Source organism: Dermatophagoides farinae, chromosome 7 (assembly GCF_024713945.1).
Source record: "Dermatophagoides farinae isolate YC_2012a chromosome 7, ASM2471394v1, whole genome shotgun sequence".
In the NCBI taxonomy this organism is placed as follows: Eukaryota; Metazoa; Arthropoda; class Arachnida; order Sarcoptiformes; family Pyroglyphidae; genus Dermatophagoides; species Dermatophagoides farinae.
Window position 1 is genome coordinate 4,601,002 of NC_134683.1, and position 22,834 is coordinate 4,623,835.

The following is a 22,834-nucleotide window of genomic DNA, read 5'->3' on the forward strand; positions in this document are numbered from 1 at the left end:
GCTCCATATGGCTATTTCGACCCAACACGTATGACAGTCCATGTGTGTGTTATTGTGTGATATTCTCGAAATTGTATGGATGTTGATTTGGATTCTTCCCTGTGTGAAATGGATTGAAAAAAAACAACAAAAACAAAAGGACTGACTTTATTCAATTTTTTTCCCATTGAAATTTGATATTTAGTTAGTTAGTTTTTTTTCATTTTCTTCTTCTTCTTCACCACCCCCAATCACATTCCCAATATACGAAATTCGGATTCGAATTTTCGAAAATTTTGTTGTTTTCTTCTTCAATATAGCAGGGAGTGAGGGGCAATTTATTTTTTTAAATTTTATTTTCACTGCCCAAAATAAAAAAAAATGTTCCATTAGATTTTTTTTTCATCCATCAATAAATATCGAAATGCATAAACATCGAGAAAACCAAAACAACAACAGCAACCACAGCAACGGCATTGTGAATGAAATCTAGGAATAATGATTGATAATAAAAACGGTGCTCGACAACAAAATCGAGAACAGCAGCAGCAGCCATCTCGAAAGCTGGTAAGAATTTTTTTTTCTTCTAATTTTTTCTTTTGGTTTGCCATAAATCTCATTTTGTAAATTCTGATCATTACCGCCAATGGATAATTGTTGGAAAAAAATGCATAGCGTTCTCGACAAAAAAAAGCCCGTTACAATGAAGAATTACTAGATGATGAAGAGGATTTTTTTGAAGAACGTTATTTTGATGTTGAAGAAAAGCTGCAATGCAAAAGTTTTGCCAATTGTCAACGTAATTGTGTCCGTGAAATGAATGGTACCGATATAACTTTCGAATTGTTTCAACGTAATGGTTTCCAGACACCTATGGTTGTTAAAGAAAATAAAAACAATGGTAAGTGATTGTTGATTGATAAATGGAGAAAAATGTATTCGAATGGCAAACCGTTTCATGTTTCATGTTGAATGAAAAATTGCTGATGTTTTTTTTCAAATATATCAGTTTTAGGAATGAAAATACCAAGCAATTCATTTACAGTAGACGATGTAAAAGCATGTGTAGGGCAACGTCGTATTCTAGATGTAATGGATGTGGAAACACAAAAAGGAAAAACAATGACAATGAAAGAATGGTGTAATTATTATAATAATAACACTGAAAATCGTATGGAATTGCTCAATGTTATTTCGTTGGAATTTTCACATACCTAAATTGGAACATTTCGTTGATTCACCACGCATTGTGAAACAAATGGATTGGGTCGACTTGGTATGGCCACGATACTTGAAACGGATGCAAAAAGAAGGCACCAATGCATTGCATGAAATGAAATATCCAAAAGTACAAAAATATTGTCTTATGAGCGTGAAAGGATGTTATACTGATTTTCATATTGATTTTGGTGGTACATCCGTATGGTATCATATACTACGTGGACGGAAAATTTTCTGGCTAATACCGCCGACGGAAACAAATATTCGTTCATATGAAAAATGGACATTATCGGGTGAACAATCGAAAATATTCTTCGGTGATCTTGTTGAACATTGTTGTCGTATTGAACTGGAATCTGGGAATACATTTTTCATACCAACTGGTTGGATACATGCTGTCTATACGAAGGAAGATTCATTAGTATTTGGTGGAAATTTTCTTCATTCATTTGGCATTGAAAAACAATTACGTGTATCACAGGTTGAAGATGTGACACGTGTTGAGTCTAAATATCGTTATCCATTTTTTATTCACCTGATGTGGTATGTACTTGTACGTTATGTACATTGTTTAATGGGTCGTAATCATTTGTCTGTGGATGATGATGGAAATTCATTACCACCACAATCGTCACAATCATCATCATCTGAATCAATGATGATTGAAATGAATTCTACTATTGAACAACAAGAAATTAAAAAAGAAGACAATGAAAATGAAGTGAAATTAAATGATAAACCGGAAAAAACGGAAGAAGAACAAAAAGTATTGGAAATGAAAACCGAATCACATGAGGATACTGAAGAAAAACCGACGAATAATTTCAATTCGAATGAATCATCCAATCATGTTGGGCCATTCATAACGTTTGTACCGAATGAAAAAATTCATCTTACAAAATATGAAATGATTGGTTTGAAAAAATTAATACAATGGTTATCACAAAAATTTGATAAATTCAAACGTGAGATCCGCAAATCAAATGAACAACAGCAGCAGCAACAAATGTTGCGTAATAATCTAATACCTGAATTGATTATTTCACCAGAAAATCTTTTAGATGATGCACGAAAAATGATTGAAGAACATGAAAATGATAATCAAGAATTAGCCATAACAAATCGTCCGGTATTGTTTTGGTTTACAAAGAAAATGATTACACAATTGAATAAACCAATGAAGATGACGAAAAAATCAACATCGTCAACGATAATACAACAACATCAAAAGATTCCGATTAAAAGACAACAATCACCAACAAACAATGATAATAGTCAACAACACAACAACAACAACGTCAAGTTAGCCTTGGCACAACATTAGATTATGATCTCATTTCAAGTAGTTCATTATTAAAAGGTTTAATTGAACAAACTGGTGTGAAAACCACATCATCATCTCAGCAGCAGCAGCAGCAACAACAAGAATCGGAAGAAAATTTGAAAAAAATTAAACAACAACAAGATACTGCCCCCTGTTATTATAATTATTCACAACAACAACAACAACAACAACCCCAACAGCAGCAAACACAGCCAGTATCATATGGATACGATAATAGTATGTCTTCCGTTTCAACAGCACCGACAACTTCGACGAATGGTATACGTTTGGAACATAATTATAATCTAAATCCATCAACATATTATAATCCATATCATCCACATAATTATGCTTATCATCCATATAATAGTCATCATCATCATCATGTTCTACCACAATCTCAACCACAACAATTACCACCACCACCACCACCACCGCCACCACAACAACAACAATTATCACAGAATGTACATTATTCACATACTCCAGTATCAACAACAACATATGTTTATCATCAACCACAAACAATACCGGCATCAACAACAACTTCAGCTATTATAAATGGTGGAAATTATTTCCATTCAAATAATCATCAATCACATAATCAACATCATCATCATCAGTATTATAATAATAATCCCAATCCCAATTCATCAACAATAATGCCTATTAATGTTAATGTAAATTATTTTGTATCACAACAACAACAACAACAACAACAGCAGCAGCAGCAGCAGCCGCTGTATAAACCACCGACAATAATTTATCCACAAATACATTTTTCATCATCATCATCAGCACAACAACAACAATTGCCGCAACATTATTCCTTATATAATAATAATCAAAAAATATTTCCCGCTGCTTCCACTTATACAACTGTCATTCCAACATCACAACAACCACAGCCGCTACCGCCGCCACATAGAAATGTATTAACCGTTACATATACGCCCAATCATCAAACGGTTAATACATATCCATCAACAGCAGCAACAACAACATTGATGACGCGACCGCAACCCCGACCACAACAACAAATGATACAATATTCATATCATCAACAACCAACAGCTGCAACGATTGCCATTCCTACTGCTACTACGGTTCATGTTCCGGTTCCATATGGAACAATACAACAACAACAACAGCAACCGCAAAACATTAACAACAATAATAATAATGTTATTAAACAAACAAATAATGTACCTGTTCAATGTATTAATTCAATGATGCTCAATAGCTCCTCTACATTACCAAATTATTCAACAATTCAAACCCAAAATCCTTATTATGGAAGATAATAATCAAAGAATCAATACAAATCTAAGGAGCTACATTATTGATCATCATACACAACAACAGGTACATCAACATCATCATCAACAAGCATCAATGGCATCGTCTGCGTCTGCGGCATTAAATTTAGCGGCAACAACAAATAATAATTCGGGCATACATTCACATCATCATCACCAACAACAACAACACCTACAACCTCATCATCATCATCATGCGGCAATGTTAACAGCGGCAACTAATCCATATAGCGTTCCATTAACAGGACCACCACCGCTTCATCATCATCCTCATCATTCATTACCACCGCCACCACCACCTCCCCAATCGCATCATCATCATCATCCTTATTCATCATCATATTCATTAAATCCTCATCCATATTATTCACATCATCATCATTCATTACCACCACCACCACCTAATGTTCCACCTCCTATTGTTCCATATGGTTCAACAGCAGCAGCAGCAGCAAGTCTTCAATCTGCACATCATTCACTACCACCCCCAGGTCATCATTATTCGATACCATATATAACTGGTATGGTACCACCACCACCGACATCGATTGTTTCACATCCGCCACCACTACCACCGCCAACAACGACAACAGCTGTACTTCCTCAACCTTCTCTTCCGCCACCAACTTCAATAGCAAATAATGTCTCCCGTTCTAATCATCATCATTCAAATCATAATCGCACGAATAATAATAATAATAGCAGCTGTGGTGGTACTGGACATGGAAAATTATCATCACAAAATACAACATCTGGTTCATCATCATCGGCGACAACAGGCAATTCAAATTCCAATTCAAATAATAATAATTCATCATCGAATAAAGTATCAAATAATGATTCCTCAAGACGAAGGCGGACAAGATGTAAAAAATGTGAATCATGTTTACGTGCCGATTGTGGTGATTGTCATTTTTGTAAAGATATGAAAAAATTTGGTGGTCCAGGTTTGTGTTTTTATTGAATTTTTTTTCTCTTCTTAATATGACTCGATTTCTTTTTTAGGACGTATGAAACAATCGTGTATAGCACGACAATGTCTAGCACCGGTTTTACCACACACTGCTTGTTGTATTATCTGTGGTCGTGATGGTTGGGAAAAATTATCCATTGATCCATCATTAGCGGATCATGAAACGGCATCATCATTGATGGAATGTTCACAATGTTGGGAAATTGTTCATCCATTCTGTTTGAATGAACGTAATCCAGATCTCTTTATACACAACAAAGGTATATATTCATTTAGAATTTTGTTAACATTTTTGTTAAAAAATCGAATCTTTTTTGCCTTCAGGTTTCATCAATAAAGAATTACCAAATTCATGGGAATGTCCAAAATGTATTAAATCGGGCAATAGTTCGAAACAAAATTCTTCTTCCAAACCATCAACATCATCTACCTCATCAGGTTCGACAACAACAACAACAGCATCGAAATGTACAAAATCTCATCATCATCAACAACAATCAACAAATATAAATCAACAATCATGGTCAATGATAACTTCCACCAGTAAAGATAATAATAAAAATAAATCCGAGACATCTTCAACAAAACAACGATTAAAATCGAATGATTCATGTGATGATCCACCTTGTTCAGATAAAAATAATGATGATGATGATAATGATGATGGAAATCATCAACAGCCAGCAAAACGAACGAAAAAATCTCAATCATTAAAACGAAAAAGTCCATGTAAAGCCACAACGACAACAACACCATCAACATCATCATCACCATCGATTATTGGTGAAATATCCACAGGTTTTGTTGTAAATCAACAACAGCAGCAGCAGCAGCAACCACCAACAACAACGGTTATTGCATCACATATACCACCACCACCATCAAGTCAGCCATATGTTTCATATCATCATCATCATCCATTTGGGTCACACATGATGCCACCGCCACCACCCCCTCCTCCTACTATTTATACTCATCCGCCACCACCACCACCACCACATTGTGGTGAATATTCTACAATGTTACATCCATATTCCAATCATCAATATGCAGCTGCCGCCGCCGCTGCTGCGGCTGCTGCAGCGGCAGCAGCCAATATGTTTCATGATCTAAATCATTGTCATCATTCGGCTATTCCTAAAGCTTATGATCATCATTTAAATCATTCAACAATAGGTGGAGGGTATCCGCTTCCATCGATTCAACAACATCAACCACCGCCACCACCATCACTTCATACTCATATGTCTTCAATATCTCAACAGTATCCTGTTCATATACCAACTTCTACAACAACAATTGTTCAACAATCAGATTCTATTCCACCACCATCTACATCAGATGAGAAAGGTAATGATAATAAAAATAATAGCTTTTTAAAATTTTTTAATTCTATGTAATTTAAACAGATAATGAAACAAACGAATCGACAAGATGTCATATCTTTGATAATCAAAGTCAAGAACAGCAGCAACAATCTAAATCACCAATGTTGAATATAAGGACAAATCAAAAGATTCTTAAACAAGAGCCAGATTTAGGAAATTTTTGTAATCAAAACGGCGACAATAATAATAATCATCAAAATAATGAGGATGACAGAACAACAACCACAACATCAAATGTAAATGAACGTAATACATTGAGATCTGATGTTATAAAAAATGACAATGACGATGATGAACAACAGCAACAACACGAGGAAGATGTAGAGTCTTTTAATACAAATGATGATGATAAGAATCAAAAGAAAAAAAGAGAATTGAAAAAACCAATGCTAGTTGTAAGTGGCTATTGTTTTTCAGGCTATCCATTGATGATGATTTAATTTCTCTCTCTTTCTCTATTGATTAGGTTCGTCCAGCTCCATTGGATGAAGATATTTCCGAATCAGAAAGTGATAACGATGACGATGATGATGATGATAATAATTGCAATGATGATCTGGATGAACAACAACAACAAGTTCCGGATGATATAGAAGATTCATCAATCAATCATATGATTCGATTACGAAAGAAAATTCGTGAAAGAAAAATTCGTCAATCATTGAAACGATTTCGACGACTAAAAATTTCTCATAATAATGAATGTTTAATCGAGACTGAACGTGATGTTGTCCTACCAATTCTTCGTCATCTTAGCCGTAATGATCTTTTGAATTGTATGATTGTATCTAAAAACTGGAATAGTAAGTATTTCATCGTAGTTAATTGATGGAAGATTTCTGAAATTATTTTTTTTCTATTAGAATGGTGTTGTGATCCAAGTCTTTGGCCAGAATTAATTGTCTCGCCGAAAACGAAAATAAATTCAATAATATTGGCCGGTATTGTTCGAAGACAGCCACGATCATTAGATCTTAGTTGGACTAATCTAACGAATCGACAATTATCATGGCTTTTGCCTAGATTACCACAATTACAAAAATTAAAATTAATTGGCTTGAAAGCCAAAACTATCAATGCATTACAAACATGTAATTGTCCATTGTTGATTTCATTGGATTTATCATGGACAGAATCATTCTGTGAGGATGTTATACGTTGTTTACTTTGTAAACCATCAGATTCCAGGCCCGGACTATTAGAATCAAAAACACGTCTACGTTATCTATTGGATATTAGTTTATCGGGTAAGTTTGAATTGAATTAAAGTTTCTTTAAAATAAAAAAAAATTCTTCATCTAGGTACACTGATTACAGATGAATCGTTGAGACATATGAATCAAAATCTACCATTAATCAAAAAAATTGATATTTCTGAATGTCATTTAATCACCGATTCGGGTATTGCATCGTTGGTTATTGCGAAATCGGATAAATTGACCGAATTATATATGGCTGGCTGTTCAAAAATAACTGATTTAAGTTTAAAATTATTACATACATGTCATACATTACGAAAATTAGATATACGTGATTGTCATTCAATCACTGATGAAGGTTGTGAAAGATTTTTAGATCCAAATCATCATTATGATGATGATGAACATCAAGATAATAAAATTAATGGCCATTTAATGAATGGAAATAATCACCATCGATATTTCGATCCAGATAGTGATGATTGCAACAGTGATAATGAAAATAATGATCATGGACAACAAATTCGGAAAAGAATCCGTTCAATCTCACAGAATAATAATGATGGATTTTGTTGGCAATTGCTTAAGGAAAGATTATTTATCAAATGTCATATAGACACCAAAACAACCACCAAAGCTGAATAATAATCTCTAGATTGAAATTTGTCATTGAACTTGATAGCTATAAACTCATCATTCATAATCATCATCATCATCATCATTATCATTATAATTCCAATTTTATTTTATTAATATAATCCATTTATTATTCATTCAATTAGAAAAATTGCATTTTCCGTCAAAAAACGTCCGTGAAAAAACAAAACTTTTCTTTTCACCCGTTTTTTGATCTTCCTTTATTGTAATTATTATCATTATCAGATTGAAAATTAATTATTTATAATTAAAAAAAATTTTATTCAATTCATTAATTCACATTAGATAATCGTTTTCAATATCAAGATCAATGAATGTTTGATTTCCAGTTATTCCAATAATCGAATTGATAATTGATTCATTTGGTCAAGATTCATATGCAGATAAGCCTCGGTTTCCCAGAGCATCTGAATTAATTTAACATCATCCGATTCATCCAATTGGATTTCTTCCGATATAGCTGGATTAATACGATAAAATGGTACATTTATCATTGAACACCAGCTTTTTGCACGTTCAACAACTTGTCCATTTGATTGTGCAGCTTGTTCAGTTAGTAGTTCAATTATATCATAAATTTCTAAAAAATTGATTTTTTAAAAAAAATGTGATAAAACAAAAAGTCAAATGAATACAAATACTTCTATAAATTTGCCATTGTGAATTAATTTCAAATCGTGTGAATGGTCTTTTTGGTATTTCACCAGTACCAATCGATACAACAATATCGATATCGAACGTTTGCTCTGCTGTTTCTTGTTCATTGTTGTTGTAACCCTATATAGTTATCAATCAATCAACAGTTAGAAAAAAGAATATAGACAAATTAAGAATACAAACTTTGATTCTATTTGCACGTTTTATCGATTCAATTTCGGTCAATAGATCCAATGTTGGATTATTGGCAACAAGACCACCTGTTTTTTTTATTCGAAATTTTTTTTTTGTTTTTGGACGATAAGTAATCATTAGATTAAATAAATGATTGATTGAAAATTGTCATACCATCAATATATTGTTCACATTGATTGAAAAATGTTGGTGCTGCTGATGTTGCACGTGCTACTTTCCATAAATATTCCCATTGTTCATTCACATCATCGTCAATAGACATTGGTGATAATAATTGTTCAGCACTTAGATAATTACGAAAAAAATTGGCACTTGGTGGATAATATTCAACATTTGGTGGTTGTAATAAATAATCTACAAATCGAATCAAATAACGATTATGATTAATAAACAAATCAATCAATCAATTGATTGTTTCACCTTGGTTTTTGAGGTAAATCACATAACCTTGTATCATCGCCAAAATATTGTTTGATCAATGTTTCAAAACATTCTGTTGAATGTGGCCGCTGTCCAATGAATACTTTATCTTTCAATTTGAAATAAAGTGAACGACATTTCGAAGCTTGATAACCGTGTGATAAAAGCAATGCTAAAATACCACCAGTACTAGTACCAGCTATCCAATCAAAAATTTCAGCTATTCGTTTATTAGTAATACGTTCCAGATGACATAATAGCTGTATCAAGATTAAACCACGTATACCACCACCATCTAAACATAATAATTTATTCTTTTTATTTCCATTACTTTCATCGTTGTTGTTGTTATGATCTGAATTTTTGTTGAAATATTTGTTGGATAAAAATTCATCTACAATCAGATTATTTCTTTGTAATGGACTTTTATCATAATTGCCATTATCCATGCCATTAGGTGAACAATATTCATTACAATCTGATCTTTCATTGTCACATCTATTTGCACCAAGTGAATGAAGAATATAGATGATTTTCTTTTTATCCAAATCATCAATCCCATAGGAATTGGCAGCAAAATGTCTTAGAGAATGCTGTTGATTATTCCAATTGTCCATGTTAACTTTGGCACCAAATACAATTAATAATTGTATAAAAGTTGTATTGCCAATCTAAAATAATAAGAACTAATTATCAAATCATTCACACACGACAAGCAAAAAAACAAACCTTGATAGCTAAATGAAGCGGTGTCATACCATCCAGACCTATTACATTGGCGTTGGCACCATTTGTCAATAATGAAATTGTACATTTCAAATCATTCCGTTCAATCATTACATGTAATGCTGTATTTCCATTGAAATCTTTTGCATTCAAATCACAACCATTATCGGCCAGTAAATCAATAATCTCGTGATTTGTACACCAATGCAATGGTGTACCACCATTTTTAATTTTGTTTAAATCCACTTTTAATTTATCCAATAATTCGGCTTTGATTCCAGAATCACTTTGATGAGGCTGATCAGTTCTTGAAGCACTATTAATATTTGCACCATTTTTCAACAGAATTGTAACACAATCGATATTGTCCTCATAACAAGCAATATGCAGCGGTGTTTCATTTTTGAGATTTTTTTGATTAATCAATTCTTGTACCAACGACCGATCACCAATTTTGCCACATAATTTTTGCATAATTTTTGCCTCATTTTTAGCTGCAAAATGAAATACGCTATTATAATCGAAATCAAGTTTAATTAAAGTTCTTGGAATTTCCACTCGTGATAATAATTCTTCGCAAATTTTAGTTCGTTTTAATTTTAACGCTAAAAATAATGGTGTACAACCATAACAATCAACATCGTTGAATAATTGACGTAATTCTTCCGTAAGATTTTGTTGAAAATAACGAACATTATCTAGATGAACATTTAGATGTGCAATATTTTGCGATATATGATTCTCATGTATAATTTGGCAAACTTTGTTCAAATCATTCGCATTGAATGAATTTTCTTCTAACAATGGTAAATAGTTTTTAAATTTATTAAAACATTCACGACATTCATCCGGATCATCGGATCGATAAAGACTGTTGAATGAAAAAAAAACAAAAAATTGATTACCAGATTGAATTTCTCTAACAACATACCTGAATACATAATCACAAGATGTTTTATGCAAAACAATTTCAAATCGAACTATAGTTCGATGTGCATGTTGAAATAATGAAAAATGACGATCAAATGTAAAATAATCTTTATTTAGATTAGTTATCGATATTTGCTGGATTTCCACCGACATTTTTTCGTCAATTCATTTTTTTCGAAAGTGGTTGTAAAATGTCGTGCTCGACTGTGTATGAATGCGAATGTAATATCAACAAGTTGCATTGAACAGCTGTTTTCCATGGAATTGAATAAACTGATACGCCCTTTAATGTATTTTGGAAAACTATTTTCATCAAAATCAGGAATCGATTATTGGAAATAGAATGATTTTGAATTTTTTTTTATTATATTGACTTTAATTTCAATTGATTGATATGGATTATAATAATGTTGAATGGCAAATATTATCACGTACGATTGTATCGACAATTGAATCAAATGTTTGTTTAATATTCACTGTATCCGTTGCTGTTGTATAATGTGTATGTAAAGTTTTATTACAATTAGCTTGTTGAGCAATTTGTCGAAATTGATTCTCAATAAACTTGGATGAACGTTCAGCATCATAATCTGGACCTTGGTATTCGGTGAAAAAATATTTCAATTGTCTATCGGTGAATAAGATTTTCTGGCGGAATAAATCAAATTTATTCAAGAATAATATCTGCGGGTTTGCACGAAAAAATTGCAGAGAGAAATTAAAAAAACTGAGAAGAAACAATCATTGATTTAACAAACTTACTGTGCAAGTATTATGAAAAAATAAATTGTTTGATATGTTTTCAAATAATAAAAGACTTTCTTTCAGTCGATTCCGGCTAGAATCTTCCACTAATGTCATATCATATTCACTTATGGCTACAACAAACAATAAGGTTCGTACATCTTCAAAACATTGAATCCATTTTCGTCGTTCTGAACGTTGTCCACCAACATCATACATTCGTATGATATGATTATCGCAAATGAATTCTGTTTCAACAACACCGATTGTACGTATACGTGATTTGACAATATCATTTGTGTTTGGTACGTATTTCTCGTTGGTAATGCGGTCAATATTTTCAAAATAGCTAAAAAAATGGTAAAAAAAAAGTAAAATGATGTAAAACGAACGAACCAAAACAAAACGAAAAACATACTAAAGTGCTGAATCATTTAATTCATATTCGAAACCACGTGCAACTGCTTTTCGTACACCATTATCTTGCCAAAGTGTTTTGATCGTATATTCAATATGTGGAAATAGTATATGATAATCATCGAAATATTTATTACACAATATCAAATCTTTAGCCAATTCCTGGATGGATGGATGGATGGATGGGAAAATTAACAAAAAAGTTAATCATTTGATTTCATTTGAAACAAAATCATAACATACCTGATTGGTGGAATATTGAAAATCGATATCCAATAATCTCATTCCGGTAACAACATATTTCATTGATGATACTAGATTATCTAAAATGATTGGCTATTTCCATTGAATATTTATTGAAAATTTACTTATCGATTAAGTTACATTCAAAAAACAAGAAACTTACCCTAAATTCAAGCATTTCTTCACGACTATAACCATCATTATGTATAATTTTCATTTGTTTTACCAATGTACTTTTACCACTTTCACCAGTGCCTAATATTAAAATTTTAATAATTTTATTTGAAATTTTTCTTGTCGTTAATATTTTTGATGTTGATGAAGATGGCGGTGTTGTTGTTGTTGTTGTTGTCATTTTCATTTTATCGTCATCATGATGATTGTTGTTGTTGTTGGAATCACTATTCTTGTCATGATTACAGCAATCAATCATAAAAATTGGTTTGATTTTTGGTTTTCTATCACCATGATCATCATCAATGTGATAATGTTTTTTAAAAAATTTCTTGATTAAACAATTTCCCATGATTCGAGACAAATTTTTTGCTTCAGAAACCAGAAAATTTGCTTACACAAAATCTATACCACACAATCAAGAGAAACAGGTGTCGAGCACACTCGAAGATTGATCGTGTCTGTGAATCGAATCAAATTGAATGAATGAATGGTGTGTGTGTGTGCGTTTCATTCGTTCATAAAAAAACACACTACGAAACCACAAAGACCCTGGTTCACACACACACACACATCGAAAGAAGAAAGACCATTCTCAAAGTTTGAATGGCCACTTGTTGTCTGTGTTTTGGTGGTGGTGGTACCACTCGAAACAGAGAGGACATGTTATTTTTTTCATTTTTAGTATGGCCACACCACATCTACCTGTCCAATCCATATACCAATCAACGATCAAGAAAAAAAAATTGTAAATTTTTTTTCGCACCTTTCACCTCTGGCCCTTATTATTATCATTATTATCGTTGTTTGTTGTTGTTGGCAACAACAAATGAAAGATTGGATCAAATTTTTGATGATTGGTGATTGGTGGCCTTTGACCATTCGAGAATATTTCTGCAAGATTTTTTTTCATGAACTTTGGTTGATCATAATGATGACTTGCATAACAACGAAAACGATGATGGTGATTGGTTTGAAATCAAAAAAAAAAAAAAAAACTCGTTGCTCGTCCTGATAATGTTGATGTTGGTGATGATGAGATAATGAGAATAAATAATAAGGATGCGAATTATTTTCATTCTCTCGATCGATTTTGCTTTGGGCAAAAAATTCTTTACCTTTCACTTTTTTTTTCTTTCACTCACCACTACTTGATATACCATGATGATTATTTGGTTTAACAGCACGAAAAAAAAATTTCAATTAAAAAGTGTGAGAATTTCAACAAAAAATATTCACTTTTTTTCTCATCGATAATAAACACATTTCGAACACAGACACACACACAAAGGAAACATTCGAAAAACTTGGAAATTTTCCTGCTTTTTCGGAAATTTTCCCAACTTTTTTTTCAAAAAAAAAAATCAATTTTTAATTAATTTTTCTCTATAATGAAACAAAAAAAAAAATCAATAACAATCATTATTTATAATATGATTTTGTTTTTATGGAAGAAAACAAACAAACAAACAAACAAAAAAACGGAAGCCCCAGTCCCGAAAAAAGCCACATCCGAATAAATTGAAAATCAAGGCATCAGAAGATCGATTTGAAGAAGAAAGACATTGAAAAAGTGAAGAAAACCTTCTGTTGTCCATTCAGTGATGACGATAATTACAGGCATCATTTAATTGTTGAGGCATCGAATCACAAAATATTTGCAATCGTCTATGAATATTATTCAATAATGATGGCGCCCAATAATATGCACGACGATCAATAATATGTTCGGAATCATTTATACAATTATCACCACCAAACTCACAAACACGATAATGATGTAGGTAAGCAATTTTTGGATCAATATTCAATGTATGTTTACCATATGTGAATTCCCATACAAAATGATTGCCCATTTCTACAACATTTTCCGGTAAAACAATACATTTAGAACGTTGTTTATGAATATTCAGATTAATTTTACGCCATGTTTTTGTCAATGTTATTAATTTATGATGAAGATTATCATTATTGATTGATTTGCCAATTTGTTGTTGTTGTTGATTATCATCTGGATATTGTAAATAAAAGAAACCATTCCGAAATGAAAATGCACCAATTTTATTTGGATAAAATTGTTCAACATCATGAAGTAAATCAATTAAATTCTGATGATTATTTGGCATGATAAATTCATCCAAATCGATAAACATTACATAACGAAAACGGTTATAACGTGCACGATAAAGACAATCATTTAATGCAGCAAATATACCTTCAGTACGTATTTCGGTTTGTGATTTTATAGGCAATTGCCATTGAAAAATATTCAATAAATCTGGTTCATAATGTTGATATAATTGAAGCAAATGGTTGACTTGTGATGAAATTGTGTGATTGAAAAAATAAAATCTTTTCACGCCAAGCAATCGATTAAGCTCTATAAATTCCATTAGATTTATAGTTTTATTATAATAATAATGCAATGGTTTTACGCATATGGCCATCATCATTTTGTTTTCATCATCAAATCTTTTGCCATCATCATTATCATCATCCGGTTGATTAATTTGTTGTTGTAATCCATGTATTGGCAATCGATTTGAAGGCACAATTGTTTTCAATATTTGAACATTTCGTTTCAATAATCGATGAAATTCTTCACCATCATCACCGTCAACATGCCATTGTTTTGATATGGCCATAATTGATAAATGATAATTTGTTTTCATTTTACCGTGATCATTTTGAATAATCACCGTTTTTGGTAATGGACAATAAATAAAGAATGCACTGAATTGTAGATTCCAATGTTCACGTATTGGTTTCATTTTACCATGACGAAACCAACTTGAAGTTGTTGACTGTTTTTCACTATCTTCTTCGATGGTGGTGGTGGTGGAATAAAATGAACAAATTATTTTCTCTTTACTTGTCAATTGTGTAACAGCAATTATTCTTACAAAATAATCTTGATTGTCATTATGATGATGATTTGAATCAAAAAAATTTAAATTTAAATTTGATCGATTATATGAATCAATATATGCTGAAAATACATAGAATTTATCACCAGATGAACATACCGGTTGCCAATAATCGATCCATTCATCGGTGGTTTTTTGTTGATGACCAAAACAGCGAAAATTATTGGAGCTAAAAATATTATCATCATACGTGTAGCTTGTATTGATATTTGATAAAAATGTTTCCAATGAAAAATGTGATTCAGCCAATTTTGCAGCAGAAAATAGACCATCACCATTATTACCACTATAGATGGTTATATTGTATGAATCAAATTGATCCATCGTTGTTGTTGTCGATGTTGATGTTGTTGATAACAACATTTGTGTGAGCAATATCATTGTTATAGAAAAACAAATGACCATTATGAATAATACGATGTAGATTGAAATATTTGATAATCGTTTATGATTGGTGATAATCATTTGATGATGATGATGATGATGGCCAAATATTGCACCACGTATTGCACCATATCGACCATATAATTGATCATTGATGGTGGCAACCGTGGCCAATGATAAAATATTCGATATTTTCATCGATAATCAAAAGAATCTTCTTGGGCGTATATCATCGTAGGCCAATAAAAAAATAATAAGCTCATTATTTGTGCTTGAAAAGTGGCAATTTTTTTTCTTTATCCGAGTTTAAGTTTCATTTCGGTTATTTTTTTTTTATTTCTTCGTTTCAATTTTGTTGTTGTTGTTGTTGTTGTTGTCGGTCAATCAATTTTTCAACACCAAAGAAACCGAAACACAAATACGGCACATGTGTTCCAGCATAATGCAGTATTTTTATTATTTAGACACCCAAAAAAAAAATATCGTCGTATATATAACACATTATGGAATGTGTGATGGATCGAAGAATTTTAACCACTGGCGTCATACCAATCGCACATGTGCATGATATATTGAAGAAGGAAAAAAGAACTTGAAGAATTTGACGAATTTTGGAATCATTTTTTGTGAAAATGGATATTCAACAACGCCATCTATTGGAATGAATGATGTGAATGTGTTACTATGTTTTGATTCAATATTGAGAATCAATCAACAACTAGACGAATCATGAATTTGAATTGATTCTAATGATGATGATGATGCGGATGCTGAACGTTTGAGAAAAAAGATCGAAAATCAATCAATCAATCAATTCGAATGATGTATCAATATAGTAGAATATTGTTTTTTTGGTTTGCAAAACCGTCCAGGGAATAATGTGTTTATTTATTCACCCGACAACGGCGGTTATGATTATATTCAATCAACAAATAATAAATAACGAAGAAGAAGAAAAAAATGAACCATTTCATCTTCATCACCACCACCACCACCATCTTCAATTCAATTATTGATTTTTGTTGAAATTGAACACACCAGAATTTTATTTTTCTTTCTTTAAAAAAAATCGAATTCAATTCATCATTATTATTTATTATTATTCAACAACAACGAGACAAAACGAAAACGAAACCAGAATATATTCGTAACTTTTGAAGAAGAATTATTCTCTTTGAAAAGATAATTGAAAAAAATCAAATCGAATGAAAAAAAACATTCGAATCGAATGTTTATTCATGCACGCATGCGTTCTTCTCCTACATTAACTCCAATCATCATCATCATCAACCTATTTATATCCGCCCAAAATGATCATCGATTCGAATGTGGCCGGTTCTTTGTCGTCTTGAGATTGTTGAATACATTCCGATTCTTTTTGTCGATCTTTTTGATATTCTTCTTTTGCCCGTTTATATACAAAAAATAGATAGAAGTTTCGTTTTTTCTGGTATGTTTGTGTGTGTGTGTGTGTGTATTTAATATTTGTAATTTCTTTTCTTTCTCAAATTATAAACAAAAGTTTTTTCCCATTTTCTTTTGGATTCTAGATTTGGTTGTTTTAGTATCCACAGCCGCCGCCACCACCACCATCATCATTATCAAAGTTTCACTCTTGTCAAGCTGCTGTTTTTTTTGTGTGCAATTTTTTCCCATCAATTCCCTCATTCGATTCCAATCTGTCGATCGCTTTATACACCACACACTTGTGCATTTGGATTATTGTTTCGATTGTCCGAATTATTTTTTTTCTGAAAAGTTTTTTTTCTTGATCAAAATCTGTGTGTGTGTGTGTTTCATTGATCAAAAATCACCATCACCATTTTTTCATTGTTTTTCAATGGATAAAACAATACGAATCATTTACATCTGTATTGGAATCATTTTCTTAATCAATAATTGTCATACATGGAATTTTGGATCAAATGATCCAAAATCATCATCATCATCATCATTTTTTAGTCTGGTAAGTTTTGTCTGTTTTTCTTTTTTGAATCTTTATTGATTTTTTTTTTGGATATTCAATAATAATAATAATAATGAATCCTGGATCTCGCGTCCATTATTATTATTATTGAAACAAATGTCCATATGTGTGAAATGTCGACATTTGGTAATGATTTATTTGTCGATTCATTCGACAAAGAAAAAAAAATAATCAAACAACAATATGTCAAAGTGTAATAAAGTCATTAAGACTTATGAACACTTTTTTCCCGTTTTCACTCGAACATTATATCCCGTTTTTTCCTTATTTAAGAATTCTCGATAAGTAATTTTTGTGCGTGTGTGTGTGTGTGTGTTTGAAACATATCGATTGACTTCTATAGGGTAACACTCAATTCAATTCAATTCGAATCGAATCGAATCGATCGATATTTAATTGTTCCTGAACAATCAATATTGAAAATAGTAAAATGATGATCAAAAACTTTAACCGAAACTCAAAGAATATTGGTCAATTGGGAATTTGTAAATTTTTAATGTTTAATTCTGAAATAGTGTCGATGGTGATGAACATTTTTTTTCTGTTTCTGTAACAACACAGAGAGAATCGCGTTTATTAATTAGCCGCTTGTTTTCTATTATCTCGATCCTTTAGAATTTTACAGAATCATCAATTCTGTAAAGACACACATACACACGCTAATATGATGTGTGAACATAACATAAAAGAATTTTTCACTTTTATAAGACGAACAAAGTAATAATTTAATTCATGTCAATTGAATCGAAAAGCAAAAAAAAAATGTCTGACACATCATCAGTATGATCATTTGAGTGAGAGTGAGTGAATGAAAAAAATTAGCTAAAACAAAAAAAACTTTTTGATACAAATTGATTGGATACACGATTAATTCGTGTGTGTCCGTGTTCAACCGAATGGAAAAAAAAATCTCATGACCATCTCTGATCATTTCAAATTCAATCGATTTTTATTTTGATCGACAATTTTTTTGTTTTGTTTTGTTTTGTTAGATTATTAATTTGACACACAGTGCTAATTGAGATTGTTGGTTGTGGCATCATAAATGTGATCTTTTTTCTTTTTTGCCATGTAAAATCACCACCAACCAATCAACCGACAATAAAAGTGAATGGTGAAAATTTATTTCTGTTTTCACTTGAGCTAAATTAATGAAAATAGAAAAACAAAAAATTTTTGACAGAATCGATATATATGTGGCGGTGGTAATGATGGTCCCTTGGTGATTGTTATCGTTTGGTTTCGTTGTGTTCTGTGGTAGTTCTAATCGTTCAATGGTTAAAAAAAACCAAATGAAACAAAACGAAACGATTCAATCATCCAATGGGTTTTGTTTTCTGATGAAACAAAACAAAACGAAACGAAACGAAAAAAGTCGATCAACCATAATTCAGTCACGTTCGAAATAAATGCTGAATTTTCGAAATTTTTCCTTTTTTTCTGTTCATCATCATCATCGTCATCGTCATTTTCTTTCATTTTTAGAAGTTTGACAATTTTTTTCTGTTTCTTGGATTCGTCACAATTCATGAAATGTTGTGCATGTTGTGTTTCGATTGTAATAGTAAAACGTGCCCTGTTTCATGAATTTTTGTGCCTGTGTGTTCGTTCCAAACATATGGTTAAAGAATGAAAGAAATTAATTATCACACACATTCACCATGCAATGACAATATATCGATTTGATGATCTTTTTCTATCTCTCTTTGCTTGCATGTTTGACTCTCTGAACTCTGAATTATCGATTCTAAAAGTGAAAATCAAATTCAAATTGTGAACTTTCATCCCAAAAGAAAAACAAAAACAAAAAAGGTCATCATCATCATCAAATTGTCACATAGTTAATCACGTCGTCACATATATAGTATATTATTAAACTATGATATAATCCAATTTATTTCATTCACAGAAAAAAACCAAGAAATTCAATTCTTATCACGTCTTTTTTCACATGCACATCATCATCATCATTTCACATTTCATTGATTCGTTTCTCTATCTTTCTCGTTTCCATTTCATTTAAAAATAAATATTGTAACGATTCAACGATGATGAAGATGGGCAGTGAGTAAATCAAATCATCTAATTCCAAATTGATGTTCAAAAAAGATTCTGTTGTTCTTTTTTCTCATTATTTTTCAATTGGAAATTTTTTTTCGATTAATTTTGATTGAATTTTGTTTTTGCTTTTTTTGAAATTAACTTGGCTAAATAATTGTCTTTTTTTATTTGAATAGGATTTTGGATCCGATGATAATGATGAAACTACAGAAATCGGTGGTGGTATTAATGATGAACAAAAAAAGCAGCCACTTATGCCGCAACCACCACCCGTTTCAATATTAACAACAACCAAAAAGACAAATGTTGAATCGAATGATAATGTGGAAAATGACCGTAATTCAATCACTTGTAATGGACATCATCAACGAATAAATAATAATACGCAATGTTGTCAATGTGATCTATCCATTATGATCGATCAATATGGCGATAGATTACGTGGTCCAAAAGGTGATGCAGGTCCCAGAGGTTTTCCGGGTCCGATCGGCTTGCCCGGACCACCTGGACTCTCATCCGGATCATTTGATAAACGAACATCGTTTGATGTAAGTTGTTGAAAGATTGAAATTGAAAAATTTTAAACCAATCATTAATCAACATTTAGAATGATCATTCCATAATGGACCCATCGATCACTTATATGGCTGGTCGTATCGGAGAAACAGGACCAATTGGTCCGCGTGGTTTTCCGGGCCATAAAGGCGAAAAAGGGGAACTTGGAATTGGTATTCGTGGCGCTAAAGGTGATCGAGGTAGACGAGGAAAAATTGGTGAGTGATCGATAAGAATATTGGGCATAAATAATCTCGATCCAACTATATAGGAAAACAAGGTCCAATGGGACCAAAAGGACCGAAAGGAGATGCCATTAAAATTCATGTAATTCATTTGATGGAATTTTTTTTTCATTTAAAAAAGAGTTTTAACATCTATTTTTTCATATTTATAGGAAATCAAACGTCTAATGGTTTGGTGGTCTCTAAAAAAAATTTATTTCATATCAATGAATTTTTTTTATTTTTATCGATTTTTTTTCATATTTAAATCAAGATGGAAAACGGTATTAAAGGAGAAAAAGGTGAACCAGCCACTATCGTTTCATATGAGAATTGGCCTGAAAAATCACGTCGTAAGCTGTAGAATGGTTATTACTATTGGTGAAATTCATTCTTATTTACATTTATATTTAGATAATCGTATGAAATCATTCGATTCGGAACATGAATCTATGATGACAATTAACAATTATAATGATATGGACGAGCTTCAATCGGCATTAATGAAAACCCATCAAGGAATGTTAGCATTCGTGGTTAGTGAACAATCATTATTATTACGTGTAGCCAATGGTTGGCAATATATATCGGTAAATTGATTGATTTTTTTCGAATTACAATATTGGTTATTAATTGAAAAATCATTTTAAAAGCTTGGACGTGTAATCAAACCGAACGAAAATAGTCTACAAATAGAAAAGGTAAGACAAATGATTTTATTTTTGTTTTTCTACAAAAATGAAAAATTTTTGTATTATTCAATTAGATATCGAATGACGGTACAACAATTGAACCAGTAAATGGAAATGCAGTAGGCGAATACAATCTTCCATCATCTGGAACTAATCGGGTAATCGATTATGAATCAATAAATCTGAGAATAATATTGTTGTTTTTCGTTTTTGTTTGAAAAAAACAATCAGCATATATTGCATGAAAGAAAAGTAAGTTGTGCGTTTGATAATTATCGAATCAATCAATCATTTCTTTGGTTTCTGAAAATCAATAGCTTCGATTGGTAGCATTGAATCAACCATATACCGGTGATATGCATGGTGTACGAGATGTTGATTATGAATGTTTTCGACAATCACGACGTGCCAATTTGAAAGGAACATTTCGTGCATTCATTACATCACGTGTTCAAAATTTAGATAGCCTTGTACGTGCACGTGATTCACGTTTACCAGTTGTGAATATGAAAGATGAATTATTATTCAATCAAGTACGAGATATGTTCACTGGTTGGGGTGCACCATTTCCATATCCACCAAAAATCTATAGCTTTGATGGTCGTAATATATTCACTGATCAACAATGGCAACAGAAATTAATATGGCATGGTTCAGATAAAAACGGTATACGTAATATGGATGCTTCATGTGATTCATGGAGTTCGGATTCAATATCACGATTTGGAATGGCTAGTAATTTATTACGTGGAAAATTATTGGACCAAGAAAAATATTCCTGTAATAATGCATTCATTGTACTTTGTATTGAAGTAACCACTGAACGTGAATGAATTGAATCAACTTTCTCTCTCTCTCTTGTGGCAATCGTTTTTGATACTTATTGCTTTTTTCTATCCTATCATATCATCATTATATACACAATCGCTGTCCATTAGTTAGAATATCATTTTTTTCATATATCGAATCAACCGACTATTTACAATGGCCAATGAGATTGGCACAGTAGAATTTATAATTTTCAAATGAAAGTTTTTGGCAATTTATTCATTATTTTGTTTTATTTGACACATTTTTTCCTGCCAATTATACTAATAATATAGGGGATAAATGATTTTCGAAATTGGTTGTTTTTAGTTATTTTTCTCAAGACAACACCATGGTTTAAATGTGAATTGGAATTTTGTTTTGATAATAGATGCTGTCATCTTTTAACATAAAAATAACTACGATAAAGATGAAATTGTGTAAAAACATTATCGGAATTTTCGCTACAAGTCAATATTTTTTTTTCTTTTCAATATAGTAACGTTCGCAAAACGGTTGAGAGAAAAAAAACTTTACTGTCAACGGCACAAAGGTTAAACAACAAGTATGGGTCCTTTATGTAGTGGTTGCCGCATATACTATATATTTAATTTGATTTAGATTTTGATAA

General features: G+C 31.6%; 5 protein-coding genes and 1 long non-coding RNA gene across 8 annotated transcripts; 3 read left to right on the forward strand and 3 right to left on the reverse strand.

The window, feature by feature from the left end:
- The first annotated feature begins 206 nt into the window (after nucleotides 1-206).
- LOC124497205 (lysine-specific demethylase 2A-like) lies at nucleotides 207-8,341 on the forward strand. Its single transcript, XM_075733034.1, is given in 9 exon segments — nucleotides 207-546; nucleotides 655-880; nucleotides 989-1,194; nucleotides 1,196-2,474; nucleotides 5,255-6,166; nucleotides 6,226-6,599; nucleotides 6,671-7,007; nucleotides 7,068-7,451; nucleotides 7,507-8,341. Coding segments are annotated over 9 exon segments (4,329 nt in total). The 5' UTR covers nucleotides 207-477; the 3' UTR covers nucleotides 8,049-8,341.
- LOC124497164 (calcium-independent phospholipase A2 VIA) lies at nucleotides 8,301-11,269 on the reverse strand. The gene is made up of 7 exons (XM_075732736.1): nucleotides 10,990-11,269; nucleotides 10,062-10,929; nucleotides 9,331-10,003; nucleotides 9,066-9,266; nucleotides 8,901-8,977; nucleotides 8,702-8,837; nucleotides 8,301-8,640 (listed from the first exon to the last, which is right to left on the reverse strand). The coding sequence occupies exons 1-7, from the start codon at nucleotides 11,139-11,141 to the stop codon at nucleotides 8,390-8,392; spliced, it is 2,358 nt and encodes a 785-aa protein (XP_075588851.1). The 5' UTR covers nucleotides 11,142-11,269; the 3' UTR covers nucleotides 8,301-8,389.
- A 38-nt stretch (nucleotides 11,270-11,307) lies between these two features.
- On the forward strand, nucleotides 11,308-12,680 carry LOC142597713 (uncharacterized). The gene is made up of 3 exons (XR_012832349.1): nucleotides 11,308-11,448; nucleotides 11,501-11,753; nucleotides 11,817-12,680. It is a non-coding gene; the product is annotated as an uncharacterized LOC142597713 (long non-coding RNA).
- On the reverse strand, nucleotides 11,333-13,044 carry LOC124497167 (guanine nucleotide-binding protein G(o) subunit alpha). Its single transcript, XM_047060788.2, has 5 exons — nucleotides 12,556-13,044; nucleotides 12,393-12,485; nucleotides 12,151-12,311; nucleotides 11,751-12,081; nucleotides 11,333-11,672 (listed from the first exon to the last, which is right to left on the reverse strand). Exons 1-5 carry the CDS (start codon nucleotides 12,916-12,918, stop codon nucleotides 11,388-11,390), a joined length of 1,233 nt encoding a protein of 410 aa, XP_046916744.1. The 5' UTR covers nucleotides 12,919-13,044; the 3' UTR covers nucleotides 11,333-11,387.
- Nucleotides 13,045-13,910: 866 nt separating this feature from the next.
- On the reverse strand, nucleotides 13,911-16,293 carry LOC124497165 (uncharacterized). Its single transcript, XM_047060784.2, has one exon. It carries the CDS (start codon nucleotides 16,073-16,075, stop codon nucleotides 14,165-14,167), a length of 1,911 nt encoding a protein of 636 aa, XP_046916740.2. The 5' UTR covers nucleotides 16,076-16,293; the 3' UTR covers nucleotides 13,911-14,164.
- Nucleotides 16,294-17,143: 850 nt separating this feature from the next.
- On the forward strand, nucleotides 17,144-22,811 carry LOC124497166 (uncharacterized). 3 transcript variants are annotated; one of them, XM_047060786.2, is made up of 12 exons: nucleotides 17,144-17,327; nucleotides 17,400-17,843; nucleotides 20,102-20,473; nucleotides 20,533-20,698; nucleotides 20,752-20,807; nucleotides 20,878-20,895; nucleotides 20,979-21,057; nucleotides 21,119-21,294; nucleotides 21,358-21,405; nucleotides 21,471-21,554; nucleotides 21,628-21,648; nucleotides 21,714-22,811. In XM_047060786.2, exons 2-12 carry the CDS (start codon nucleotides 17,718-17,720, stop codon nucleotides 22,227-22,229), a joined length of 1,662 nt encoding a protein of 553 aa, XP_046916742.2. In that variant the 5' UTR covers nucleotides 17,144-17,327; nucleotides 17,400-17,717; the 3' UTR covers nucleotides 22,230-22,811. The 3 variants fall into 3 exon arrangements, with proteins under 3 accessions (XP_046916742.2, XP_046916741.2, XP_046916743.2); XM_047060785.2 differs by having other exon boundaries at nucleotides 17,428-17,843; XM_047060787.2 differs by lacking the exons at nucleotides 17,144-17,327; nucleotides 17,400-17,843 and adding an exon at nucleotides 19,366-19,928.
- The last annotated feature ends 23 nt before the right edge of the window (nucleotides 22,812-22,834 follow it).

Excerpts from the sequence above, each read along its gene's own strand:
- LOC124497167 (XM_047060788.2), bottom strand. The coding sequence starts at position 12,918 with ATGGGAAATTGTTTAATCAAGAAATTTTTTAAAAAACATTATCACATT. Across the intron at positions 12,312-12,392 it reads TTCAATATTCCACCAATCAG|GAATTGGCTAAAGATTTGAT; the intron begins GTATGTTATGAT and ends CCATCCATCCAG. Across the intron at positions 11,673-11,750 it reads TTTTTCATAATACTTGCACA|ATATTATTCTTGAATAAATT; the intron begins GTAAGTTTGTTA and ends GCAAACCCGCAG.
- LOC124497164 (XM_075732736.1), bottom strand. The coding sequence starts at position 11,141 with ATGTCGGTGGAAATCCAGCAAATATCGATAACTAATCTAAATAAAGAT. Across the intron at positions 8,978-9,065 it reads ATGTGAACAATATATTGATG|GTGGTCTTGTTGCCAATAAT; the intron begins GTATGACAATTT and ends TAAAAAAAACAG. Across the intron at positions 8,838-8,900 it reads AACGTGCAAATAGAATCAAA|GGTTACAACAACAATGAACA; the intron begins GTTTGTATTCTT and ends ATAACTATATAG.
- LOC124497165 (XM_047060784.2), bottom strand. The coding sequence starts at position 16,075 with ATGAAAATATCGAATATTTTATCATTGGCCACGGTTGCCACCATCAAT.
- LOC124497166 (XM_047060785.2), top strand. The coding sequence starts at position 17,204 with ATGTGGCCGGTTCTTTGTCGTCTTGAGATTGTTGAATACATTCCGATT. Across the intron at positions 17,328-17,427 it reads TAGAAGTTTCGTTTTTTCTG|ATTTGGTTGTTTTAGTATCC; the intron begins GTATGTTTGTGT and ends TTTGGATTCTAG. Across the intron at positions 21,406-21,470 it reads ATAGTCTACAAATAGAAAAG|ATATCGAATGACGGTACAAC; the intron begins GTAAGACAAATG and ends TTATTCAATTAG.